Here is a 25,940-nt window from a genome sequence, read left to right as displayed (position 1 = left end):
AAAACTATACATGGTCGAGAAAGGGTAAAAACAAAGAGTTAGGCCAGTGAGCATGAATCTCAGTATGTGTGGCTAAACAGATAAATGTATATAGATGAATGGTGTGGATAAAGTATACTTTATTATGACGGTTTGGGGGTTTCGAGCTCTCTATCAAATTTGTATTTGCTTATTATATTTATAATGACACAACAATTGGGCTAAAGGCGTTTAGATACTAAGAGAGGTAAGCATACTACAGTTTGTTACACTTTACTTTCGCTTTGACATAATGTTTCTTTTCTTTCAACTACAAGTGCAATACAAATGGAATCATCAGGAGAGCAGCCATTTAGAAAATACATTTAAAAAAGAAGGCTTAACTCAAAACAGCATAGAGCAACATGTTACAAAGCCATGTGTTTTGTGTGTTTTAAGCATTAAGGCTCTATCCTATTATCCTATTATAGATACGAAGGTTTTTGTTTGTTATATCGTAGAATATATATTCTACTATACATATTTTACAAAACAACTATAAACTAAATCTAGTTTTAAATATTTATAAAGTTACATCTGAAAAAAAAAAGAAAAACATATATAGACTATAATTCTGGTAATTCAATGTTTCATCAAAACAACACTTTCTAATTATTATTATTATTAGTAGTAGTAGTATTAGTATTAGTAGTAGTAGTAGTAGTAGCAGCAGCAGCAGTAGTAGTAGGCTAGTAGTAGTGGCCTAGTAGTACTTTTATTATTATGAATAGTAGTGGTAAATTAATACATTTAAATGTAATGTAAACCCAGTATACGCCGAACAGGTACAGCGTTTTGCTGACTCCAAAACGTAGATGGAAAAGAGCAAAACATAGACTTAATCTAATTTTCCTTTCCTCTCATTCCTCTCCCTCCCCGTCCGTCATGTGATCTATAACTAAAAGCAAACGTGTTTTGAGGCATGTTGTAGCACCCTGACCGCAGAATTTGGCTGTGGGCCTGTTCAACAAATACACCATTCAATAACAGCAGCTCTCAATCATATCTGATTCCACTGGCATTAATAAGTAACGATCTGACACCATCAATGAGTTCTCACTTTGTCGTCCCTTCACATAACACACTGGACGATGTATCCTCTCCTGCGGATCAACATTTCCACCAAATGCTGAACGGTATGGAGTATTGCGACTGCCAGCTCTGATGCAATCATTCTAGCTGCTTGGGAAATCTGCGACACAGCTATCAGACGAATCCCGGTGGAATTACGTGTCACTGCGACCGCTCTAAATTTTACGCACACGATATCTTTCAAAGACAGCGGGTCTTTACGACGCTGCGAGAGGCCGGGTCCCCTGTAAATCGTCACTGGCTCGGCACCAGCGGGCCTAAATCAGCGCGCGCCTCCGTCTCAGATGTTCCCTTGGATGAGACTTCAAGGTTGTCGGGCATAAAACCTGTTTTCAGATTACTGTAGCTTCCCTTTGAATATAAAGGCGTTCCCGTTCAAGACCCCCTAAACCTCTCCATACGCCCCTATATTCGAGCCTTGAATTAAATTATAAATTTCTGAAAGGGATATGTCAGAAAATAAAGGAATATGCCTTACCCCGAGAGAAGGTAATTATTTATTTATTGTCTAATTTCAATTAATTCGTTTACTTATTAAAAAAAATATTTCTAATTATCAGCACATATGCACGCAAAAAATTTATTTTCCCTTAAATAAAACATGGTGACTGCAAGCAATAATAAACCCGAGTTTAAAAAAAAAAAAAAAAAACTGCAGGTTTTACCTGATATATCAAAAAAAAAAAAAAAAAAACATTAAGATTCGATTTCTTTAAATAAAAAATAATTTACTGTCAAATAATTTTGAAACGAAAAATGTACAGTGTTATTTGATTTTAAATTAGCAGTTTAAACATGAAAAATGAAAATTATTCATTTGAATGTCATTATGTATTAACAGTTTTGCACAATCAAAATACATCCAATCACGATGTCTGTCTGTCAGAGCTCGTGTTAATCTGCTGTTTACAGCTCTTCTGACACCTCCAGCCGCAGAACTGATCATCACCAGTGCTTTTGACACACAAACAGAAACACAGGCAAATGTGTTTAGCCTACATTTTAAACGCCGACAAATTACACTTTACAAAATTCTCCCACTTCAAATACCAGTTTAATGAATCGATGCTCTGTCGATCGTGAGAAGAACTATATTCAGAACGGTGTATTTCGATTGTCGTTTATAAAATACATGTATATATAATGATAAATTATTCAAGTATTAGCCTACACATTTAGCTTCCTCGCAATTCCTGGCGCGTTTTCTAATATTATGCACTGTGAGCATTTAGTAGCTAATTATTAGGCTACATATAGTTACGATTCTTTATTGATCGCCGGTGCTTACTTTTCTAGGCTAATAGCTAAAATTAGTTTCTAGATAGGCATTACATTTATTTAAACTAATTTAATTATATTACATATTTTATGCTTACAAAACAACACAGCCGATGTACATTTTAGAGTGCCTTTACAATTTCTCTATCTATCTATCTGTCTTTCTCACTCCTTCTCTTTTACTATCTTTCACACACCCACAAACACACTCTCTTTCAGCAGATGTCTGTGACTGTATTTTCTTTGCTGAGGAACTGCAGCTGGCTCAGTCATTATGCGCAAAACACTAGAGGCTTTGCGGCAGCCTAGATTCCTTTTTGTTAGAAGACAATTTACAGCTTTGTAATAGATGTTTTTATGAGCCTATTTCGTCTGTCATTGGATGCCACTGGTCATGTGCAAGACGCAAACGTCTTCATGACCCCTTTTCCTGATTTCCCAAGCGATGATTTTTCCACTACATTATTTGGCTAAAGGCTCCAAATCCAAAATGCATAGTGTGCTCAAATATTTTTAAACATGTAATTTTGCTGTGTACTGCTATCTGTGTCAGAGATCCAGAGGACAAACTGAAGTCTTTGGTAACGTGTTACCGATTACGTATGTTGTCAGATGCTAGGGGTGCTACAAGAGTTGCAATTCTAACCAGAGCAAGCAATACAGTACTGGACGACTGATTTGAAAGAAGCTTCATAATATTCACCAGCAGCGCGGGAGGCGAAACATGGATTACAGGGCTTTGTTTGGTAAGTTTAGATTTTATTAGATTGAACGTGCTGGCCAATACACATCATCGTCATAGCACAGTCAGAAATTACCAGCAGGTTTTTGGTTTGCGATAATAATTTCAGATAGGCATGTTGATAAAAAATAAAAAAATAAAAAATAAACTCAGTGTATTCTCTGTTTTTGCATTTAAAAGATAAATCAAATAGTAAATGTTGTAAGCTTCCTTTTGGATTCTACTAAAAGCTTTTATTTATTTGGTTTTTTTATGTTTGCCTAGCTTTACGAGATCTTCATTTTAATAATTTGACAGAAATGCTTGATTTGACTCAGCCTTGAATATGGACAATACGAACTTTCTGAAAACATCCTTAATTCAAAATAACTGATTTTAGTATTGCTGTGCTAGTAGTTAGCTCATTCGAAAAACCAAGAAGCAAATCTTCCAAAATTCAAAAAACAAACAAAAAAAAAACATTATGTAATTTTTTAAATGATGACTGTTCATTGGATAATTTTATGACCGATTCTTCTTGTAATTTTTTAGTTTTAATGTTGATACATCACTTTTATATATTACAATGATATATATACAATTGGAATATAATAAGTGTCAGCATTAAAATGTAAAAACGCAAGAATTATTTATACATACTGTGCATAAAAACAATTATTTACATCGATTTAAAATATTCAGACGTTATTGTTTATGTAGCTTTAATTACTGGACGAAATTAGCATTCACAGAGTTTAAGAAAAATGTGGAGAAATAGAGAGATTCTGAAAGTGTGTAAAACTGTGGAGGTGCAGTTGTTGTGTGTTTTAATGTATGCCTCCCTTAATGGTGAGAATGGCGCAGTTTTTTTGGGGAAGGGAGACAGGGTCTGCGGAACAAAGACAGTATTTCACAGTCAGCTGACAGGCCGCTGCAGAGGTATTTACAACCTCACTGCAATGCGGCAGAAGAAGCGAGAGGAGCCTACAAACGAGATAACCCAAACCAGAGCAATACCCACTCATATAGGCCTACACATTAAATACAATTACTTTAGGACGCACTTCATATCCATTTTACATTTTTTATTGTTATTTTATCGCAATACAAACTTGAAATGCTAGCAAATAATTAAATTTTCGTACAATAGTTTAAAATTATTTTCATCATTTGATAATCATGCGATGCGCATTGTTGTTGATTTTTATGTATCTTTTGTAACCAATATACAGTGTTATTTACAGTGTTGTCTTTTAACAAACCAGATCACATTACATTAGATATTCTCAACTGTGCATGTGCAAATGTGTGCAGTCTAATGTAGGGCTATAATGTATTCTGTATTGATACATTATTTGAATAGTGGTGATATTCAAAGTATGCATGTAAAATTGTTATGTAAGCACTTCTTGTAGTTGTTCAATGCACAATTTCTGTATGAGCAGCTATGCAAAAATTATCTGTTCCGTAACTAGGTACAGAACACCTAGGCATTTGTCTGCTTTGGTCAGCAGGCGGAGCTGTTGTCTAACACTCTGGGATTTGCTTGCCTCGCTATCTGCAGCTTTGTCCTCGAGGTCATTTCCTGTATCTGTGATTGGTTGTCGCAGTCACGTGATACAACAGTCACACACTTCTCTTGTTAACTGATAGAAACACACATTTTTAGAAACAAAAACAATACTTTCAGGTTCTGCGCGAGAATAGTCGGAATTACTTCATATTTTATTTAATTACTGATTGTTATTTAGCCTATTCAATTTCACGTCTCATAATTTTTTCACTGTTGGTTTAAAAAACAAAAGTTGATTTACATTTTAATAGTTTCAGCATTACAGTCATAGGCTTTAACTATCCAAAATATTAGCAAAAATAATAAATAGTAATAATAATAAAAAATAAAATATATAACAATATCCAAGTGAGTTTTAAAATCTCAAAACACTCACAGTGACTGCCTTGTAAGCACATATCATGTCTCTTGAATGAGCTGTAAAATATTTTGAGTTAGGCTCAACTCAGTTGACTTTATATTCATCTGGCTGGATAAAAAAAAAAAAGAAAAAAAAAAGAAAACACTCCAGAGGTGAGAAAATATATCCTACCAGTAAATGTTATTTTATAGCCTATGAATTGATGTTTTATACGTATATATATATGTAAATGTAAATGTATATATATTTTATATATATATATAAGTAAATTGTATAAAACATAAATGTATAGGCTATAAGAGTAACATGTATGTGTATGTATAAATTAATAATAATATGTATATATATATATATATATATATATATATATATATATATATATATTTTTTTTTTTTTTTTTTTTTACTCAGTGCAGAAGAACTTTCCCAATAGCCATTCGACACTCGCCATATATGGCGCTAATGTCTCTCTCTCTCTCTCTCTCTCTCTCTCTCTCACTAGCCTTGAATTTAAATAAACCTTGAATTTACAGTCAGAAAAAAAATCTCTCATTAGTTCACACATCAGAGATTTTTTTAAACACCTCATTTATCCTAGAGTGAACTGTGGCAAAATAACGTGCCAACTTAAGCAATGTTTTCCACCCTTTTAAAGAAATTGCCTACACCGACTAATACTACTTGGACAAGAACGACAAAAAGTATATGCCAAAATATCCTATATCGAAGACATTAGTCTGCTAGGATACAAAAAAATAATCTCTAGTTTTCGACAGTAGTTTTCCCCCCTCTGAGTGCAGTGAATGCAAATTGAACCCCGTGTCTTTATTTCCTCCTGAGATCAGAGTAATCGCCATTATTGAATAAGTGCAACTTTCAGGATTATTTATGGCACCCGCGCGCTGTCATGAATGGCTGTAGGGAAGCACGTGATACCATTAAACTTTGTTTTATGGCCAGGGAGTTGACAAGCCAAAATATAATTCACATTGTATATTAGAAAGGTCGTTCAGACGGTTTAGGAAAGATCCCAGTATGGCTGCAGAGGAAAGAGGCTCCTCGCTTATTTTGATCATGGATATACAAACTTATCGATGGGCTTTACGTGATACTCCTGCTTCTGGAGGTAAGCGTGTCCTCAGTGCGTGGCTGAACTTGTGCGTGCTTGAACTGTGCCATAATGTTTAAGGTGGTTTCATATAGTCAGACTCCAAACCAGCGCTGATGTGTTTCTGTGAACTCCTCTTGTGTTGTTGTGCACACTTTTGAGTGGTTGGATAACTATGGAGAGAAAAAAAATAGGTTGTAATGGAGGTGACGTAAATGTTATGCAGTAGCCCGGTTTTTTGGTGCAGTTGTGGCGCCACGTTATGAAAGATTGTTCCCGTCGCTCTTCATGGGCTTAACTTGTATACACGAATTCAATTATGATGATGATGATGATGATTATTATTATTATTATTATTATTATTATTATTATTATTATTATTATTATTATTATTATTATTATTATTGTAGCCTAAGTTAAAATGCACATTTTCGATACGAGGGCAAATGTATATTGCTTTACTTTCAAATTATTTGTTTATAATTGTTTTGTTGGATTCCAAGTGCGAAATACACATGGGCCTATATCGAGAGCTGTCTCTGATTACCACTTATTTAAAAATACCAGACCAAACCTTTTTTTATATATATGCATTAGACCTGCAAATTATTGCTACGTAGTTACACCTGTTGTGCAGTGCTCTTCACTGTGATAAAATAGTGTATCCTAATGTTTATTCCTAGAGAGAAATATTGATACAAACGAAAGCATAATTTAGTCGATACAGGCGCTTTCGTGACATATTACTGAACTTTGTAATAAGCAGGTTTTTATTGGCCAGCTCTCTAGCGCCCCCAAGCAAAAGAATCGTACGTTCTGGCCCTAAACAATCTATACATTGTGTTAATTATTTTTTCCTGAATAAGTGACTGTTTAGACTGTTGAGAAAAACACAAAAGAACAAAAGTCCTTTTCATTAAAGCCTGAATTAAATGGTCTGAATTAACAATAGCAAAGATGTCCAATTTAATGTGCATGTTATAAAAGTAGCCTTAACAAAAAAATACACAATTTAGTCACTGTTTTATCCAGCTTTACCATTTCAGTTAAATAATGATTGAGAGTTTTAATTTGCTTTTTTTATTTTATTAAACATTAATCAGCTAAAATATATCTGTGCATTCTATGAAGAGTAATCCAGAAATTTTGAACTAAAGCGTTTGAGAAAGATCAGATATTTAATTCGATGATAGCCAAACTGGGGCTAATTCTCTTGTGAGTCAAATATGTATTTATTTATTATTATTTTTAAATAATTAAATCATACAACTGTCGATTATTAAATAATTGACCATCAATTCTTCATACAAAAAAAAAAATATTTCCAACTCGACTCAAGTCGAGAGTTAAAATAATAAAAACGATTCGTACTACAGAAATCGCAATGTAGCCTACATGCGAATTATTATTATTATTATTATTATTATTAATAATAATAATAATGCAACAAGAGATCTTTTCATTTAAAATCAAAGGTCACTACATTTGGTGGCTGTCTCTTTCTTTTGTTCATCAGTAACTCGGCTTTGACCCGCCTGAACAAGTCGCAAAGCAAGGTGAAACACGGGTCACGCTGTCTAACTAAAAAGAAATAAATACATCTATTAAAAAGCTACACTGTCAAGCCACGCTTGGTAAGTATATAAAATACAAAAATGAATTAATATATTATTAATAATAATAATAATATCAAGAATATGGCCTGCGGAATTCTGAAACTAATTTAATTTCTCTTAAATTTAAAAAGCTATGACCACCTGCTCAAGCATCATGCTCTAACACAGTTAAACAAGATACAGGTCAAATTAATCAAGCTATGTATTTTGTATCTGAATGGAAATTCATAAGTTTTTTTATATATATATATATAAATAATGCTAAATCCCAATATAGGAAGATAAATAAAAGATATTAACGCCTTTGTTAATAAAATTAAGATGCAAGGACAAGCATTGGAAAATATTTTTAGATACCGAAAGTTTTGGATCTTACATTTTTTAATAGATCCAAGGTTTTGGGGCACCTTTTCTCTGGTGTCCGCGAGCGAAGGACCACAGGAGCTGGTTATCAGAGAAGAGGTCATGCATTATCCTTGAACTTTCCTCCTTTTCCGGTACCGCTGTCTCCTTGCAAAAAATAATGAAACTTTGTGATGTGTGTTGTAAATGATTCTGCTTGACCTCTCGACCTTTAGCCTTCCTTTATATGCTTCTTGACGGTATCCAAACAGCACACGGTTTTGAGGCCACCTGATCAATTTGAATGCAATGACAGCATCTCACAGTGAGTAGAATTTAGCACAAATCCTATACCTGGATGAATATAATAATGTTTTGTATAGAGATAGGCCTATAGAATGAGATCATTTTTATTAATGTGTGATAATGTATTACATAAATTTGAGCGCAGTGCGCAATGTCTGAGAAATGGAGCTACGGGGATCTATTTGGAGATTTCCACCCTTTTAAACAACTGTATTATCAAAAAGATTGTTACAAAGCACGGAACCTAGTGTAATCTTGGAAATTAATTATACGTAATGGGACACTTTTAGAACGGTTACAGTAACGAATTCAATGTATAAAGAATTTTTATTTTTTTCGTTTTGTCTGTTGAGCCAATACATGCCGTCGTCTATATATACCCTGTAGAACCGAATTTGTGTGAAAAAAATGACAGTCACAGATTCGATCCTAGGGGAGTATATGGTCGATGCAAGAACCTCGAATAAAACTTTGTGTGTCCTGAATCATTTTCTGCCATCTAATGTACAGGGAATACATGCAAATGAGCTAATATGTGCTTTGGAAAACGGCATCTGGCAACGAAGAACCACTTTCTTACTGGAGAATATGAAATGATAAGCATTTAATTGCATGATTGCATAATATGATTATATGATTCTGATTACGTGAACTGTCATGAAACGCTTTGGTCAGTTGTGTCAACATTGCATCTGTTTACGTGCTGGTGCTTTGTACTGCGTTTCTTCCTGTTTTCAGAAAAAACAAGTCAACATTTTTAACCTTTTATAGCGTTGAACTCTAAGTGAGAGACAGGACAGAGAGCAAAAATGAACGTGAGCAATATTTTGAAAAACGTTAACAAACTTTGCACATAGTCTAACCTTATGAACTGCCAAGTGGCTCTTCTGTTGTATGTGGGGTTTGATTATTGATTGGCACGGCGCATTGAAGGCGAAGCAGGGCGCTCTATACAGAGAGCTGAAAAGATGAGAAGCGCTGGAACGATGAGACTCCAGTAACTTCTGCGTGACCTCTACATGACAAAGACGGTCTCCATCAATTGTCTGCTGGCTTTATGTGACTCTTTTTGTGCCTTGGGCCGTTTTTTATCTTTTGTCTTGTTTTGTTTGTACCAGTCAAATTCCCTGGGTTGGGTTTGATTTAGCTTGGTTGAATATTAATTTACTAAATGGACCAAATACACATATGTGATGCACATACATGTTTTTATATGATATCATGAAATGTGTAATAAGCAGGGATATACTCTCCCATGTGATGATGGGTATTGCCAACTGGGTCTCAATACACAAACATAATTTGTCTTTTTTATTTTATTTTCTATCACAGATCGGGTATTAAATCAATTCATTTTTCATATTATAGCCTATTGTTACCGTCCTAATTGAGAGATAATGTGAAGTTTGTGAAATCAGCTACTAGGTGTGCACAGCTTCTTCTCGGTTGATGGAGTCCCTCCGCCTCGATTGGCCGAGCTGGTCACATGGTAGCCTAACTTTATTCAGTTGACAGCAAGTAGGAGGGCTTTATGGAGGGAGGAAAAAAAGACAACTCGAGAAAAATTAGTATTTCCTACCTTCAGAAATTAATGGCCATGAGTTCGTACATGGTGAACTCCAAGTATGTGGATCCAACATTTCCTCCTTGTGAGGAATATTCTCAGAACAGCTATATACCTGAACAGAGCCCAGGCTACTACAGTCCGTCGCAGGACACTGATTTCCAGCATCCCGGAATCTATTCACGGTCAAACTACTCTGAGCAGCCTTACAGCTGTAACACTGTCCAGGGCTCGTCGGTGCAGCCTCGGGGTCATGTGCAGGATCCAGCCGGCCACCCGAGCCCTTACCCCGCACAGACAGAGCAGTGTCCTGCGGTCCAGATATCCGGACCCAGGACTTGTGGACCACAACAAAACACAAAGAGCCAGAACGGGATACCAGCCAAGCAGCCTGCTGTAGTTTATCCATGGATGAAGAAAGTGCACGTTACTACGGGTAAGATTCACTCTCTTTGCTGTCTGCTTGTAGGCCAGCCCTATTCTGCTGTTTTAGTCACAGTTAAAACCATTCATTGAAATATTTATGGGTTCCTCTGAAGGGGCCGCCAATTACACCAGCCATAAATTTTTATTGCTTAGGAAATAGGCCGCTAGCTCTGTTGGACACTACTGCAGCCCATTGAGTCCACTTGGCCCAAAGCTTTGAACTGAATTATTTAGCAGTGGTAAAGTTTGAAATTATTCCAGTGCAGAATATTTTTTTGGATCAAGTCGAGCAAGTGGGTAATTTTTATTTCATTTCTTTATTTATTTTTGTTAAAGTTTATGCATCAGGGAGCGATTGGTTGAGTTGTTTTATTTTATATTTTTTGTTCTTTTGTTTTAAACATAAGTCTGTTTTTGTCTTTCTCAGTGAATCCGGATTACACGGGACCAGAACCCAAACGTTCTCGGACAGCCTACACAAGACAGCAAGTTCTCGAACTAGAAAAGGAGTTTCATTTTAACAGGTATCTAACAAGACGGCGTCGCATTGAGATCGCGCATACCCTCTGTCTCTCTGAGCGACAGATCAAAATCTGGTTTCAGAACAGAAGAATGAAATGGAAAAAGGATCACAAACTCCCTAACACGAAAGGAAGATCGGCGTCAGCTGGAAATCAGCATGCACAACACGCTCAGAAGGACAGCCAGACAGAGATTACAACTTTATAAGTGGATATCTCTCCCTCCCGCCAGATGTACAGATGAACTGTATGTAACAGACAATGCTTCATTTGACATTGCATGGTAGCAAATCATGACATGATGGTACAAGTGCCAAAAACTGAGAAGCAGAAGCACCCACCAAGACTAAATGCAGCGTAAAAGCTGCTATGCATTAAAATCCCAAATTTCGATATTTACAGTATTGTAAACCCTTTGCAACTGAGGCAAAGAGGATATGATGCATCGAATGATGGTTCACATGTCACCACGAGGTACAGTAAAACATTATAAAGCTCACGCTATTTTACACAAACCTGCCAAATTTGTTTCAGAGCATGGTTCGTTATAGTGTCCCTATTTACACATTTTTTTTTAAACTCTGTATATCACCCGTTTCCTCTTTTTAAAAGCATAATGGCAAGTTTACGCCTATGGCGACTCAATTTATCCTAACTTAATCATTAAAGAGAACTTAAGTAAGTAATGTCCAGCATATCATAAATTACGAATGTCCTAGGTGTTTTTTTTTTTGTTTTTGTTTTTTTGTACTTAAGTCGGGTGCAAGTAATAAAAACTAAATAAAATTAGTTAATACTAAGGGGAAAAATCGTCGCCTGGGAAATTATTTATTTGTAGACTGAAAAACTGAAGACATTTCCCTCTCAGCCTCGTTTATTGTGCGCGCCTCATTAAAGGTTTACTTTCTAAAAGCCTATATTTCGGTCAAAGGACTTTATTGTGTAATTTTTAAGAATTTCGTTACAGACGTTTTATATTTGTTTATTGCAGCTTTTAAAAATGGTGTATTTAATCGAGAAATTCTCTTTTCTTACACGAATATTCCATGCTTTATACTCCACTAGCTATAAATCCTGCCCGACATCTTTGTAAACAATATAGCTACAGTTGCAGAAGCAGTTTTCTTGTCTTCCAGATGTTGCCTGAAATTCTTGAAAATCAGCTTTGTATTTTCATTTTAGATACACTTTTAGTCCTCAAGATGTTTGAACCCTCTATTTATTAAATGTTAAAAAGCTTTATGTTCTACGTGAACGTAAGTATCCGTTCAGTAATTTTCAAATTCAGTTTTTAAGTTCTTAAATATATGTATATATTTCTGTATATTGTGCATATTTTCTACATGCATATTTTGCAGTAATTAAATAAATAATATGCAGAGAGGTTTCACCCAAACTCCGTCATATTGTGTTTAAAATAGAAACTGAGATTGGAAAAACACGCATCAAGCACTTTCATACACATTATGTTATTTTTGAAATTGAATTGGTGTTAAATCTGAAATGGTTCTCCAACAGTGATTAAACTTAGTCGCTCTGCTATCATTGTGGTGTGTTTGTCTCCTTAAACAAAAACTCGAGGCGTACATGCATTGCGAAGCAGTCTTCACATTGAAGCCTTCACGTTGAGAGCATGAAAAGGTATTTTTACAGAAGTTCAACAAAAGCCTAGCGGGCAGGTTCATCTAGAGGACAGAGTTTCTGTTGCATTAGACGCTTCTGAGCCTCGAGCATTGACCTCTACACTCGTGACCTGATGGACCTTCAGTCAGTTCTCAAAGACGCTTTTGCGAACAGATGCACTAAAATTTGTTCTTGTGGAGGACGGGGTGCTTTAAAAATGTTTAGGGCTGTATTCATATTGGCTTGCCTTACAACTGTGATTATTTGCCACACCGTGTGACATTTAGAGTTTGTAGCGTGCTTTTCAGTTTCTGCACGAGTCCTACATTAAAACCACGGTTATGCAGCATCTGCCCAAGATTACGATAACTGTTAAACTACAATCCATCAGCTCTGGGTGTTTTGCATCATCATGAAAGAAAAAATCAAGTCAAAGCATTATTGACAAACTGGAAGACATCCATTTTGGTATCCGTGTATTATTAAAAATACAGAGAGTTGTAAGCGATCATTAGGCTACTATGCTAAATAACAACAGTTTATAACATTCAAATATTACACAAACTTCTCTTAGTTTTGATTCTTTTCTTGCTTTTGTTCTCAATGCCTAAAATCGTTGTCCATCAACACTTGGAAATGTTTGTGTTTGCGGTATGTGTGTGTGTGTGTGTTTACCACATTTTGGGAGGAAAATATGTACCCTGAAGTGAGGTTAACATGATAAAATCTCTCAAAACCTCAGTTTGGAGGCGTTCTCGTTTGTCAAAGCATTGGGTCTATATGCAAATAGTAAATAGAGCCTTTTTTAAAAAAAATGGTTACAAATGCCTTAAGTTTTCTGCTAGGGTTAGGTTATAATATTTATAATTAGGTGTATATAAAAAGCATGTGTCCATTTAGATTGCTAAGTAAACGTGTGTGAGAGACAAAATACTACTATTAATAATTTTTTCAACTTTTTCAATTATTTGCAAGTAAATTGTCTGTAAATATAGGTCTGTAATTTAATGTTACAAATGCTGTGGAAAAGTAAAGACCTTTTATGTCAATAAAAGCCAATTCTATCACAATCAAAGAGAGAGAGAGAGAGAGAGAGAGAGAGAGAATGAGTAAAGCAATACACACTTTCAGGGAGGACACATGTAAAGTTTATTTCAGGCGAAACATCTACAAACATGCATGTTGAGTAGTTTTCTGAAAGCAATTTTTACAGCAATTATTTTGCTGAAAAGGGAATTATATATTGCATATGCATGGTCAATAGTGTACCGACTATACACGTCTCTCTCTCTGTGTGTGTATGTGTGTGTGTGTGTAAATATAATTTCTTATTTATATGTTGATATGTTCGTGTGTGTGTGTGTGTGTGTGTCAAACAGCACTTATACAACATCCCAAATATCTATTTTTGTTTAATAAGCCTTGTGCCTATGGTGAAAACCCGCCACGCAGGGTATCGCTCCATTGTCTTCGCTTCCAGTAAGGCTTTCTGAGTATTGACCTGGATGTCTGAACAGAATAAATGAGAGCCATACGCAGTTGCATTTGTAATGACACTGCACCGATACTACCGCCGCTAACACAATGCTTCTCAAACGGCCATTTTTGATTTCCAGCTGTTCGTTGAAAATGTCTTCGCCCGTCGAGACAACCCGTTAAGATAAATCAAACTGCGCTGTCGACATCCCAAGATAGAATTCGGTATATGGTTCCGTTCTAGCCTATATCTTTTTTGTTTGACCACGTGATTGTCTAAATAATTAATGCAGCACGTCCCCTAGAAACACGGCGTCGTCATTAATCGCGAGGACTCTATCAGACTTGAAAACTGAAGAGATCCAAGAAAATAATATCCAAACGGTCCTGTATCTCACCCCATCGCAACCTGGACACTCGTACAGCTTTTCAGCCAATGGAGCATCGGTAGGTAAACATTTAAGATTAATATTTGCACCGAGACAGCGACTAAACATATCTGTCAGAATTTTGATAAATAGCGTCCTTTGATTCGGTCTTCTTCGCGGACAGACTGAAACAACTTCAGGCTGATTGTGATTTATTTTTAATTTATTTTATTTTTTTATTTTCTTGCTTAAAGAGCCTCAGCATGAAGCACTCCCAATCTAAACCTGTATCAATAATAATACAAATTGTGAAGTAGCACTAATTTTATTTTTAAAGCACTGAAGATAGACTTTAAGGTAATTATTTTCTCATGTAATATAATGTTATATTGATGCATTTGTGTATGAAAGATGTGGAGTCCAGTACGATAGTGTTTATTGTTTAGCCGCCAGGCCTCTTTGTGATTTATAATCCGTCAGAGATGCTGTTCTTTCCCGATTTAGTGGCGATTATTTGCGGAGACGTATATGTTTGCTTAAATAAGAAGGACATGCTAGAATTCATTGTCTATCCGGGAAATCATCACACAGCCCAGTTACTGACGTGAAGTATTGCGGGAATAAATGCATGTTGGATCCTGACAATTCTACAACAATTAAAACAAAAACAACAATATCAACAAAACAGCTTAAGTAGTACACACACACACAGAAAAAAATGGCATCGATCCAAAAACAACATTTCATTGATGTCAAAAGCCCCACAATACCCACTCGTTTAGTAATGGAGCGTTCTGATCGTGGATCTATCCATAAAGTGTCTCGAACTGCTGGAGAGGGATGACGGTGATCTGCATCGTTGTAAATCATGCTCAGTAATTCCTGAAAGGGCGAGAGGCTGTTGGGGGCCGGGCGTGGACTGTAAATCTTTCACTTTTATTAGCCCGTGAACATATGCTGCAAGGGGAGAAGACTCGCATCCTCTCCTCAGGACAAGCCTGCGCTCGGCCGCGTTCCCAACCGTTTCATCTCCATCTTCCCATCCAGCTACACATCCATGCAGCACAACCGTAGAACAAGCATTCTTATTCAGATAACATATAACATAACCGACCTGCTTTTAACCTCTCAAATTCTGTTTTATGGGTATTTGCATTTGTACTTTAGAAGCAATTGGAAAACAGAGTGTTAAAAAAAAAGGTTAAAAAAAAGTATTTTAATACACAACTAGTAAAGATATAGGCACCGAATACCCAATTTTACATTTCATGCTTGCATATTGATCAATACACACTCTTGCTTTTTGAGAAGAACAATATAGAATTTGGGATGATTTTGATGAATCTCTTTGGTTGAGGAGGTCATACATTGCTGTCATTGCCTAAACCATAATAGTCAAACAATATTTCAGTGGTTTCTTGTAGCCTATAATAAACGGAGTTCTGTTCTAAACAGTACCGAGCAAAGAGGAACAAATATATATTTGATCATCTTCATTAAATTAAATTAAACTAAAAATGCATAATGATGTTGCTTTTTTTGCAACGGTCTAATCCACACGACTATTACACTGCGTTTAATGTAAAGAATTAAAATGAACAAAAAGGTGAAGATGTTCAGTGAGTCATTGGGGTGTGAAGAAAACTAAAGCAAATGTTTCACAGATTATCCAGTTATTTGTCTTTCAAATAAAGACAACCCAGTGCTACAACCTTTTTTTTTTTGGCTTCATTTGAATATTGGTTTTATTATTATTTTATTATGCCTGGGTTTCAAATCCATAATAAATAGCAATGTAGCTTTTTTCTTAACGATACACTCCGATACAGTGGCTGAGGAAGGAGCGAGTTCTTGTGCAAAATGATTGTACAATGATGCGAGGCTGGAGGGAATTTTAGTGCTCTTGCTCTTAAAAATGTATTTGTGAGGTGAGGCTGGTTGGAGTAACAGTCTCAATCAGGACAATCTGCGATCCGGATCACGTGAACAAATATGCCTGTATTTTAAGGCAGCGCCTTTATTTGTCATGATAAGGTTTCCGAAATATACTAATGTTGACTCATTTGGCGAGCCTGCCTCTGTAAAACGTTCACTTTTTTTCCAAATGGGAAGTTGATTGCAAGTAATATTTCGTTTTGGAATAAGAAGACCTTCTTGGCTTTTTATTGGTAGCTGAGTGAGTGGCTCCCATTCTTTCGGGAATACTGTCTGCATTGGTATATGGAAATGCCTGGAAAAGCGCGAGATCAGTTTTAAGACAGTACTGTCTATAGACAAAGGGTGAAGGATATATCCCAGCAGCCGAACTGAGAGATATTGAGACTAAGAAGCACAGCTGTAATAAATTGACATCACAGGTAAGCAATTGCATGGCAAAACGTAACCTTTAAGCGTGGGTTTACATTAGGCCGGCGTGAAAATATGATTTATTCCATTCAAAGCAGCTGATCTTTATTAATGTCGTCGCCTTGCAACTAAGCAAGTGCGATTTGAAGACAAAAACTGAGACTAGTTTACAGATTTGCGCAACCTTGACTATTTTAGATGGTTTGCATGTGGTGATATCAGTCATAGAACATTAAAGGTTATTTTAGCTGCTTTATTTGACATATTCTGCTTTTTGAAGTTGGCCATACACAGCATAAAACATCTGTGTCATACAATGCGAGATCGTTAATCACAACATGCATTTATTACGGCAATACTTCACGTCAATAACTATGTGATGACATATGTGGGTTAGGGAAGACTATTCTTTTAAACATACATGTTTCCGTAAATTCAAATCATTTCAGTCTCTGATTTCGATTTGGTCAAAATTACTAAGATTCAACCACTCAAAAAATAACATTGCATAAATTCAAATTCTGAATGGGAACCATATTTCTCATGCAATAAAAGAGTCTAATAAGGGTCTCATATGAATTCATTTCATATGTAAAATTAAATTAAGATACGAAGTAGATTTTATTGTTTCAAATGAAGCAAAAGCATCCTATGCCAAGACAGCCTACATGTTTGAAATCTAAACATATATGGTGGTTTAGAATTAGGTTTTAAGACGTGTGATTTCTAAACTATCCCCGTAAAGAATTATTATTATTATTATTTATGTTAAAGCCCGTTTTGCAATTTAATGCTATTATTAATAACAGGTTTTTGGTTTTGATCATTTATAGCCTACATTTCACAAAACATTAAGTTCTGTAATTGCATTCTTCTGCATTGTGCGATATGTGGTAATTTAGTTTAAACTTTGGAATTAAAACCACAAGAATTTGTTTTCAATTTTCTCGCATTTTGTACACATTACTTCTATTATACACTTTAAATACTAGGACCTAAAGTGATAGTCATATATAAAAATTCTACAAAATAGACAGACTTAAGCATCCAAAACAGAAACAAATATACATGTATATATTTAGAGACCGACTTCTAGAGTCCATTATTTTTACAGCCCATTGTTCTATTATGAGTACCAAACTTACCGTGGGAGTGCGTGGGCGAAAACACTGTTGCCTAATAAAGACAGACCGTGTTCGGCTGCACTGGTCGCTACATTTATCCCATTAAGACTTTGAACATGACACACACGTTGAAAATACTGGCTACATACATTTTCTTGTTAACGGTACTTTTGCCAACGCTGCGGTCCATCACCAAATAACAATAATATTAATACTATTAAATATCCCATAGCCTTTATCAATGGTGCTGTCCTCGTCTCATGATTTCGAAAGGATTTTCAGAGATGCATAGACCAGGTCATCTGTCTAGTTGGATGGAGATTAAAATCTCGTCTTCAGGCTCTCGCTTGGTTTTAAAATCATCGGTGAAAAAGTTGTGTGGTGTGGATTGCATTGTGACTTAAGTCCCTTCCGTCCGTTGTTCATTAATCAGTGAGTTATTGGAGAGGGAGCCAAAGGTCACCCAAAAGGCTTATGAGTGCTAAATATTTTGGCCAGCATCTCTTTGTGTAAAATCGCTTATGTCAGTTTTTTTTTCCCTCTCCCAACTGCAGATTTAACTGCTCCTAAAACCATTCAGGTCTTCTATAGAGGCGAAATAAATTCGTTCGTTAAGAAAAAATGGGAAATCATGTAAAAATGTTATAAATTTGTGGTTTTAAGAAGTCAACGCAGATGGCCTTGAATTCACATCTAGAATGGGAATTCTGTCATGTTGCAATTGAAAATGTAAGGCGTTGACAATATTCGCACTCAGAGGCAACTTACATAATCATGAATATAACGGGGAGCTGGAAGAAAAATCCGATCAAGAAACTGAGATTTAAAATATGTTTTATTCTTCAGGTCGCCGTCTAAATTATGAAGATCGCTTGAGGAGAAACAGAGGAGAGAAAACCACAGACTGCGGTAAGATATGTCTTGATATTTAAGTTTACACTGAAATTAAATAATAGTAGCTTTATAACCTGCGGTGTATTGTCCTGTGTCTCTTATTTCACAGCTTACAACACAGACAATAATAGGCCTAAAAAAAGAATATACATGGTTTTTGTATAAATACAAAAATATTTTGAAGCTCTGGGCTTAGACAGAAAATTAACAATTTAACTCGAACAACAATTATTTACGCACTTTTACCAATAACATTTCGAGGTGCACAATATTTTGTACACGATAAATACAACATTTACACTTAAAGCAAAGTATAAAATGCCAAAGCATTGCTCTCTTAGATATATAAAATACATTAAAAAAATAACAGAAACATGCAAGCAGGAAAAAAAAAAAACAAGAACAAATATTTCCATCCGCACTTTCTGCTTAATCTAGAGTATGTCCTTTACTAAAATCCACATCTCTCCGCGCAGTTGGGCAAAAGTGTGGTCCATTACAAGCAGTTAAAGGAGGTTCAAGACAGGAGTGTGTGAATTAGTGGAGTTAGCTGGATTTATACTGGCGGGCTGCAGGCTCTGGCTTTAGCGGGACATTCTTGCCCCCAGCCATCCTCCTACGCTTAGAGTTTTACCCCTCTGACGGTACCAAGTCTTGAGGAGAGCTTTTCTTCTCACCCTCTGTGAGGCATTTACGGCTGTAGTATGGCCAGTCATAAATTTTGGCGGCCTCCACAATGACAGGTGCGTTGATATGTATTGTGCGGAGCTTCAGGCCGTCTAATAACTACTGTATTGAGCACGAGCTACAGTCACTTAGGTGAAAGCTATCTTTAGAATAAGACTAGGAGGAAGACGACCAAGTTACCCAGAAAGAAAGAAAGAAAGAAAGAAAGAAAGAAAGAAAGAAAGAAAAGAAAGAAAGAAAGAAAGAAAAGAAAGAAAGAAAAAGAAAATCTGTTGTGTCTTTGTGGTGTATTGCAGATTTATATCTCAGTTTGTTGCTAGCAGACTTTGCTATCACATATGAACCAATTCTTATTTGCATACTTGAGTGATCCACCTCTAACAACTCACATCACTTTAACAAGACTTTCTCCGAACTCACCGTGCCGTATAATACATATTAAATATTAACTAGGATTTTAGGAATCAATTGAGTTCCAGTATTACAGAATGTCCCAGAAGCTCCCTAACAATCTAATAAAAGCTATACACTGTTTATATGTATTAGGTGCGAAAGGATGACATTACTGACACTAATTTGCGTCCCTATAATTTATATCTCGGACTTTGATTTATTTCCATATAGGCTAAAGATTGCATTTTCGTATAATGTTCACAAATGCAAGAAATAGAGTGCATGGAGACCTGCCACCAGTTATATCAAAATTCACTCGATGAATTTGTAATGTACGACTATGAGGGCGAATCTTTACGTAATGTCGATCTACGTGAAAGATACACAATTTCAGGTTTTAGACAAACAACAACTGATATACGTATACAACTGGGAGATTTTTTCACACACACGTGTATATAAATATGGAATTTCTTTTTTTTTTTCTTTTTCTTTTTTTTTTTTTTGCTTCAATTATGCTTAAAGTCTCAAAGAGACAGGGAAGAATGGGATATTGTTTGCAGAGAAATGCTGATTCCCCTTCTGCTGCCTTATAGTTTCACTCAATGGGGTACAAGTTAAACTTTAACCGCCTTGTTGCATTCATGCCAAGTTCTGAAAGTGAAAAGTCAAAGGGGTTAATCTTACAAAAAAAAAAAAAAAAAAAAAGAGAGAAAGGCCCTTGGTGAAAGATGGATGGAAGTTGGTAGTTCACAACATATTAACTTTTACTGTTAAGTGCTTTAAATATTCTAAAACATTTAATTTAAAACATTATGCAAATCTGTACATTCTGCCCTTTTTGAGAGGCAGGAGACCATATGTTCTGTAGAGCAATAAGACATTGACTGGACACTTAAACAAAATGACAAAAAAACTACAGTTGATAAGTCAGTTAAGGGAGCAACATACACTGAATACAATTTTTTGAATACTATTTTGAAGTATTTTCACTACACAACTTGTCCTGCCATCTTTACCATAGTGCATTATACAAACAACAACAAGAGGTAAAAGGAAATTAAAGAAATCAACAAATTTAAGAGGAGAAAGGGAATACAGCTGACACCAGAAACTAGAGTTGGGTAAAAATCTATTTCCATCTCATATTTAAATATTGAAAATGCCATGGGCTGTACTCAATTGCAGTGTTATAGGTTTAGAATGAGGAAGTATAGTTCTGTGTATGCAGATATGGAGGTTTTTAGTGAGTACCACAGCATATCACTGTAGCACCTCACATCTATGACTGTTTGAAGTTTAAATTCTTAGCTGATTCGTTTTCTTTCTTAACAGGTCAAAGGACAGAAAATCTGTGGGAAGCTCCTATCACGTGATTGACAAGTCCATGCAACTGGACAGGGGTTCACAGGCTCTCTTAGTTTGAACCTTCGCAATGCAGAAAGCCACTTATTATGACAATGCTGGACTTTTCGGAGGATATTCGTACCCTAAATCTGACTCCTATACATACGGTCCTACACACCAAGGATTCTCATCCTCCAGCATGGAGAACGACTTTCAAAATCCAATCTGTCCCATCCAAACCACGTCAATACGGCCACCAGCACATAAAAATGGAGACATCAGTGGCAGCTGTATGCGACCGAGTGCCAGCCAGGGCAACAGCCAAACAGAGAGTATCAGTGAGCAGCAGCAGGCAGCTCCTTTAGCAGCCAGCTCACCCAGCCCTAACAGCAGCTCCACACAAAAAAAGAAATCTCCCAGCACCACTGGCTCCAGTACTGCCACCCCAGTCATAGCCAAGCAAATCTTCCCTTGGATGAAAGAGTCACGCCAAAACGCAAAGCAGAAAAACACCAACTGCCCAGCTGCAGGTATGGATTGTTTGTATGCAAAGCTTTTCTCTAAGACTGGAGAGAGCTCCTATGATTATGACCTACTTTGGTTTGTTTACAGTAGGCCGTCTCTCTTTGGCCTTTAAGTGATGTAATAGGCTGTATAACAATTAATCCACTGCTCTGCTCTCTGTGTTCAGGAGAAACCTGCGACGACAAGAGTCCACCCGGCCCTGCCTCGAAACGAGTGCGCACTGCCTACACCAGCGCCCAGCTGGTTGAACTGGAGAAGGAGTTTCATTTTAATCGCTACCTGTGTCGGCCCAGAAGAGTGGAGATGGCTAATCTGCTCAACCTCACCGAGCGCCAAATAAAGATCTGGTTTCAGAACAGGAGGATGAAGTACAAAAAAGATCAGAAATCTAAAGGCATAATGCACTCTCCCTTAGGACACTCTCCGGACAGAAGCCCGCCGTTAAGTGGCTCGAATCACATTGGATATTCTGGTCAGCTTCCAAACGTAAACGGCCTAAGCTACGACGCGCCATCTCCTCCGTCCTTCGCCAAACCGCAACAGAACATGTACGGCTTGGCAGCCTACACGGCGCCACTGGGCGGCTGCATACCGCAACAGAAAAGATACCCGGGAGCAGAGTACGAGCACCACAGCATGCAGGGGAATGGGAGCTTTGCAAATGCCAATTTACAAAGCAGCCCTGTTTACGTCGGGGGAAACTTCGTTGATTCAATGCCAGCGTCGGGCCCAATGTTCAACCTCGGTCATCTTCCCCATCCCTCATCCGCTAGTGTGGACTACAGCTGCGCGGCTCAGATCCCGGGTAACCACCACCACGGACCGTGTGACCCCCACCCCACATACACAGACCTCAGCTCTCACCACGCGTCTCAGGGAAGGCTGCAGGATGCACCCAAACTCACGCATCTGTAAGGATCCCATCAGTGTGCTTAAGCGAAACGTCGCGTTTTTATTACCTCACTAGTTAAACTAATTTATAAAATTACACTCTGAGAGAAACATAACGTACTATCCTGTATTATTCTGATTGATATTACTATTACTGCTACGATTGTCATTATTTTTAATAATAGCTGAGGTCCATTTGTCTTGACTGTTGAAGATACACACGGTTGTTTGGTAGTTGTTTGGTTGTCTGAAGGACTGTACTGGCAAAATGAAGGCAATTTCAATAACGTACTGTTACTTGAAGGTAAGTTCTGTAGATTTGACGGTTTAGACATCCGTCTTTATAGAGATGGGATTTGTAGAGAGAAAAAAAACATTGCTTCTTTGTTAAGTCGTCGGTTCCTCGTGGGTTCTTCATTTGATCCATTAAAATACCATTATTTATTGTTTTCCTCCAAGATTGTACGACAAACATTTATCTTGAATGAGTATACTATATTTATTATTTATCGTTTTTAATGCACATTATTTATCTTCTCATGTATACTATTTATATAACAATTGTAGAATTTATTTTGAGCAGAAGCCGTTGACATTTCGTTGAACTGGTGCAAACAGGTGATAACGTAGGACTGGCGTATTTCTTTCTTCATTCGGTAATAAAATATTATGAAATGAAGAATTAAAAAGAATTTCGAAATTGTAATTATTATTATTACATCCAGTAATTGGAAATTTGGCAATCTCTTGTTATCGCCATGTCATCATGTTGCTTAAAAACACCAGCACATAACGACACATCCTCACGTTCATTATAAATGTTATTTTGTAAGTTGCACTGTCCAAGCATAAAATGATGAAATGGTAACGATATGGAAATGTTATATTTTATTGTGTTAAACATTTTGTAAATAAAGTGCTTAAGCTAAATGAAATTGTAAATGCTACATCAATATTAATGTATTTTCTTTTTCATTCTTAGTATATTTATAGTATATTTGAACATTTTCATATTGTGTGTGGATATGAATGGATTTCCAACTTGGATTTTGCTCAATTCATAAGGCGGAGACGCCATTTTGGAAACATAAGGATAGTAAACAAAGGAGACACCTTCTCTCTCACCCCCATCCAGATGCGCGTGAATGTGCGCGCGCACGTATCACGGCTGTTCACAAAACACAAAAGCAAACCTCACCATTGCATTTATCTTAAATTTGGTCATTTAAATTTTAAGAGAAACTGCATAACCATATAACGTGAAAGAGATTCGCGGAGGTTTTATTATGATTTAGGAAATCGAGTTTTCACAAATATAGATTTAAAATTTCCCGCTGGTTAGGGTACTTATTAAATAACTTAATGTAAAGATTATGCCTTTCTATGTGGTGCAATGTGCAAATCTAAATAAATTGCCTTTTCTGGATGGTGTGCACAAGTGTTGTAACCTACATCCCAAGATTAAAGTATTGTTAATACTTTTTAATGTTTTTATAGACTGGGAGCTCAGTAGAAATTGTGATACATCCATACATAGGCCCAAAGCAAGTGTTTTGTCTTATAAACAGTTTGATATAACATTTACCTGCACCATTGCGCAATAATACATATAGGTCTATGTATTTTAAAAATACACCTTATAATGTGGTAATGAATAGCCTAAAGCGTCACTGCCTTTGTAAGCACTGGCAAGCCGTCTCTAACAGAATAGGCTCTTTCCCGGCTTCCCCCTAGCGAGGCATTTCAAAGCTCATTAATCAAAAACTCGTCGCTTTCAGTCTCGCTACTGATTCCAGCTCCTTATGAACAAAGCTTTTTGCTTTCTCAACTGTGGAAACACATTTCAAACTGCAAGAGGCCAAACTTTTTCCTAAGAGAGAGAGAGAGAGAGACTGTGACAACACACTCTGCTTGCAATCATGGCATGGATGAGAGAGAACTCAAAGCATAGTGGCATAGAGCTGCAAATGCTTTAACCACAGAGGGTAAGGACATAGATTTTTTCACAGTCTCGGTTATTAAAATAAAATATCAGTCTATTTAATAACGACTAGATAACAAAGAGCAATGCCTACATCGAATGGGGGTGGGGTCTAACTAAACAAATTTTCTTAAGATTTGTGCACTGGAGGAAAGTGTTTAAAAGGAAAATAAAGGCCTCTAATCAAATGTAACATTTGTTTCCTGTGGCTATATATGCTGTTTTGTCCAACCTTCTAATGAATTTTGCTTGCGCCATATATTAAAACGATACGTTCTGGTATCCGCAAGCGTTTTCTTCGATCATCAGCAATTTATTTGTATTTTCAGTATTTAGAAGGTATCAATGAAATGAGAATGTAAAAAAAAAATAAAAAGTTAGTAAGGGTTCATTGCACTGCCGCTCAGGAAATAAATTGTTTGACACAAAAAATAAGTTAGGCTAATCAAAAAAGGGAGTCCTAACATTACACGCATCTTTCTACTTCTGTAATAAGGGATAATAATCCATAATAACACGTACAGCCTGAGTAAGACAATTAACAAATAGCTATATGACAAAAATATTCATAGGATATTTTAAAAAATATCGGAACACGAATTTATATTTCTGATTAATTGGGCCACATCAATTGGAAGCCATCTTGCTTTGATGCTGCTATGAGAATGTTCTAATAATAATAATAATAATAATAATAATAATAATAATAATAATAAAACACATTTCAGATGTAATTTAGGTCATCTTGTCTCATCAGAACAAGAAACAACACCCCAAAACGGTCTGTTAGATTTGACTAGCAGTCAAATCATTGTCTCTTGAGCTCTAAAACACCAACCAACTCACAAACCATCGTTTGCCTATGTGAAAATCAGTATTTAATCATGGATTTGTCTTATGGATATAGAAAACCATGCTTTCCCTCAACGGGTTAGGCTACAATTTCTCACGGGTCTGTTCTTGAGTAAACTGAACAGTGCGGCTTGTTCATATTTTTTAATGGGCTTTGACAGAAGCAACCAATTCACTTTTACGTCGCGTAATGCGAGCCATTACGCTTTATTTCCCTATGTTTTATCGGCTTAAAATTAAAAGCTCTCGATAACACGTTGCAGAAAAATAGTGCAAGTCTTAGTTTGAGCGCTGCAGTTGTCATGGGTATTTGGTAGCTTGAGGTCATCAATCACTGATTGTGCACAATTTTCCTCGACAGCAGTTCCGAGTCTACCGAGGGCAGAAGCCAGATGCGCTGCGTCTATCTTCAGCTCAAAAGGGACAAAAACCGCAGAACCAAGCACTCAATTCATCACACGCTTTAATGATGAGAGAAGCATTTAGAATATTTTTGATTATTCTTACC

The 25,940-nt window shown here is 36.4% G+C and overlaps 2 protein-coding genes across 6 annotated transcripts; both read left to right on the top strand.

Annotated features, from left to right (window-relative positions):
- Nucleotides 1-1,853: 1,853 nt before the first annotated feature.
- hoxd3a (homeobox D3a) lies at nucleotides 1,854-22,623 on the top strand. Of its 5 annotated transcripts, none has more exons than XM_026272642.1 (4): nucleotides 1,854-3,134; nucleotides 18,709-18,771; nucleotides 21,172-21,713; nucleotides 21,875-22,623. In XM_026272642.1, the coding sequence occupies exons 3-4, from the start codon at nucleotides 21,272-21,274 to the stop codon at nucleotides 22,621-22,623; spliced, it is 1,191 nt and encodes a 396-aa protein (XP_026128427.1). In that variant the 5' UTR covers nucleotides 1,854-3,134; nucleotides 18,709-18,771; nucleotides 21,172-21,271. The 5 variants fall into 5 exon arrangements, with proteins under 5 accessions (XP_026128427.1, XP_026128428.1, XP_026128429.1 ...); XM_026272643.1 differs by lacking the exon at nucleotides 1,854-3,134 and adding an exon at nucleotides 5,521-6,168; XM_026272644.1 differs by lacking the exon at nucleotides 1,854-3,134 and adding an exon at nucleotides 11,266-11,399.
- On the top strand, nucleotides 8,846-12,467 carry hoxd4a (homeobox D4a). The gene is made up of 2 exons (XM_026272648.1): nucleotides 8,846-10,414; nucleotides 10,832-12,467. Exons 1-2 carry the CDS (start codon nucleotides 9,946-9,948, stop codon nucleotides 11,131-11,133), a joined length of 771 nt encoding a protein of 256 aa, XP_026128433.1. The 5' UTR covers nucleotides 8,846-9,945; the 3' UTR covers nucleotides 11,134-12,467.
- Nucleotides 22,624-25,940: the final 3,317 nt, after the last annotated feature.

This window comes from Carassius auratus, chromosome 9 (assembly GCF_003368295.1).
Source record: "Carassius auratus strain Wakin chromosome 9, ASM336829v1, whole genome shotgun sequence".
Lineage (NCBI taxonomy): Eukaryota > Metazoa > Chordata > Actinopteri > Cypriniformes > Cyprinidae > Carassius > Carassius auratus.
Note: the sequence above shows the minus strand (reverse complement) of the source record. Positions and strands in the feature narration are given on the sequence as shown.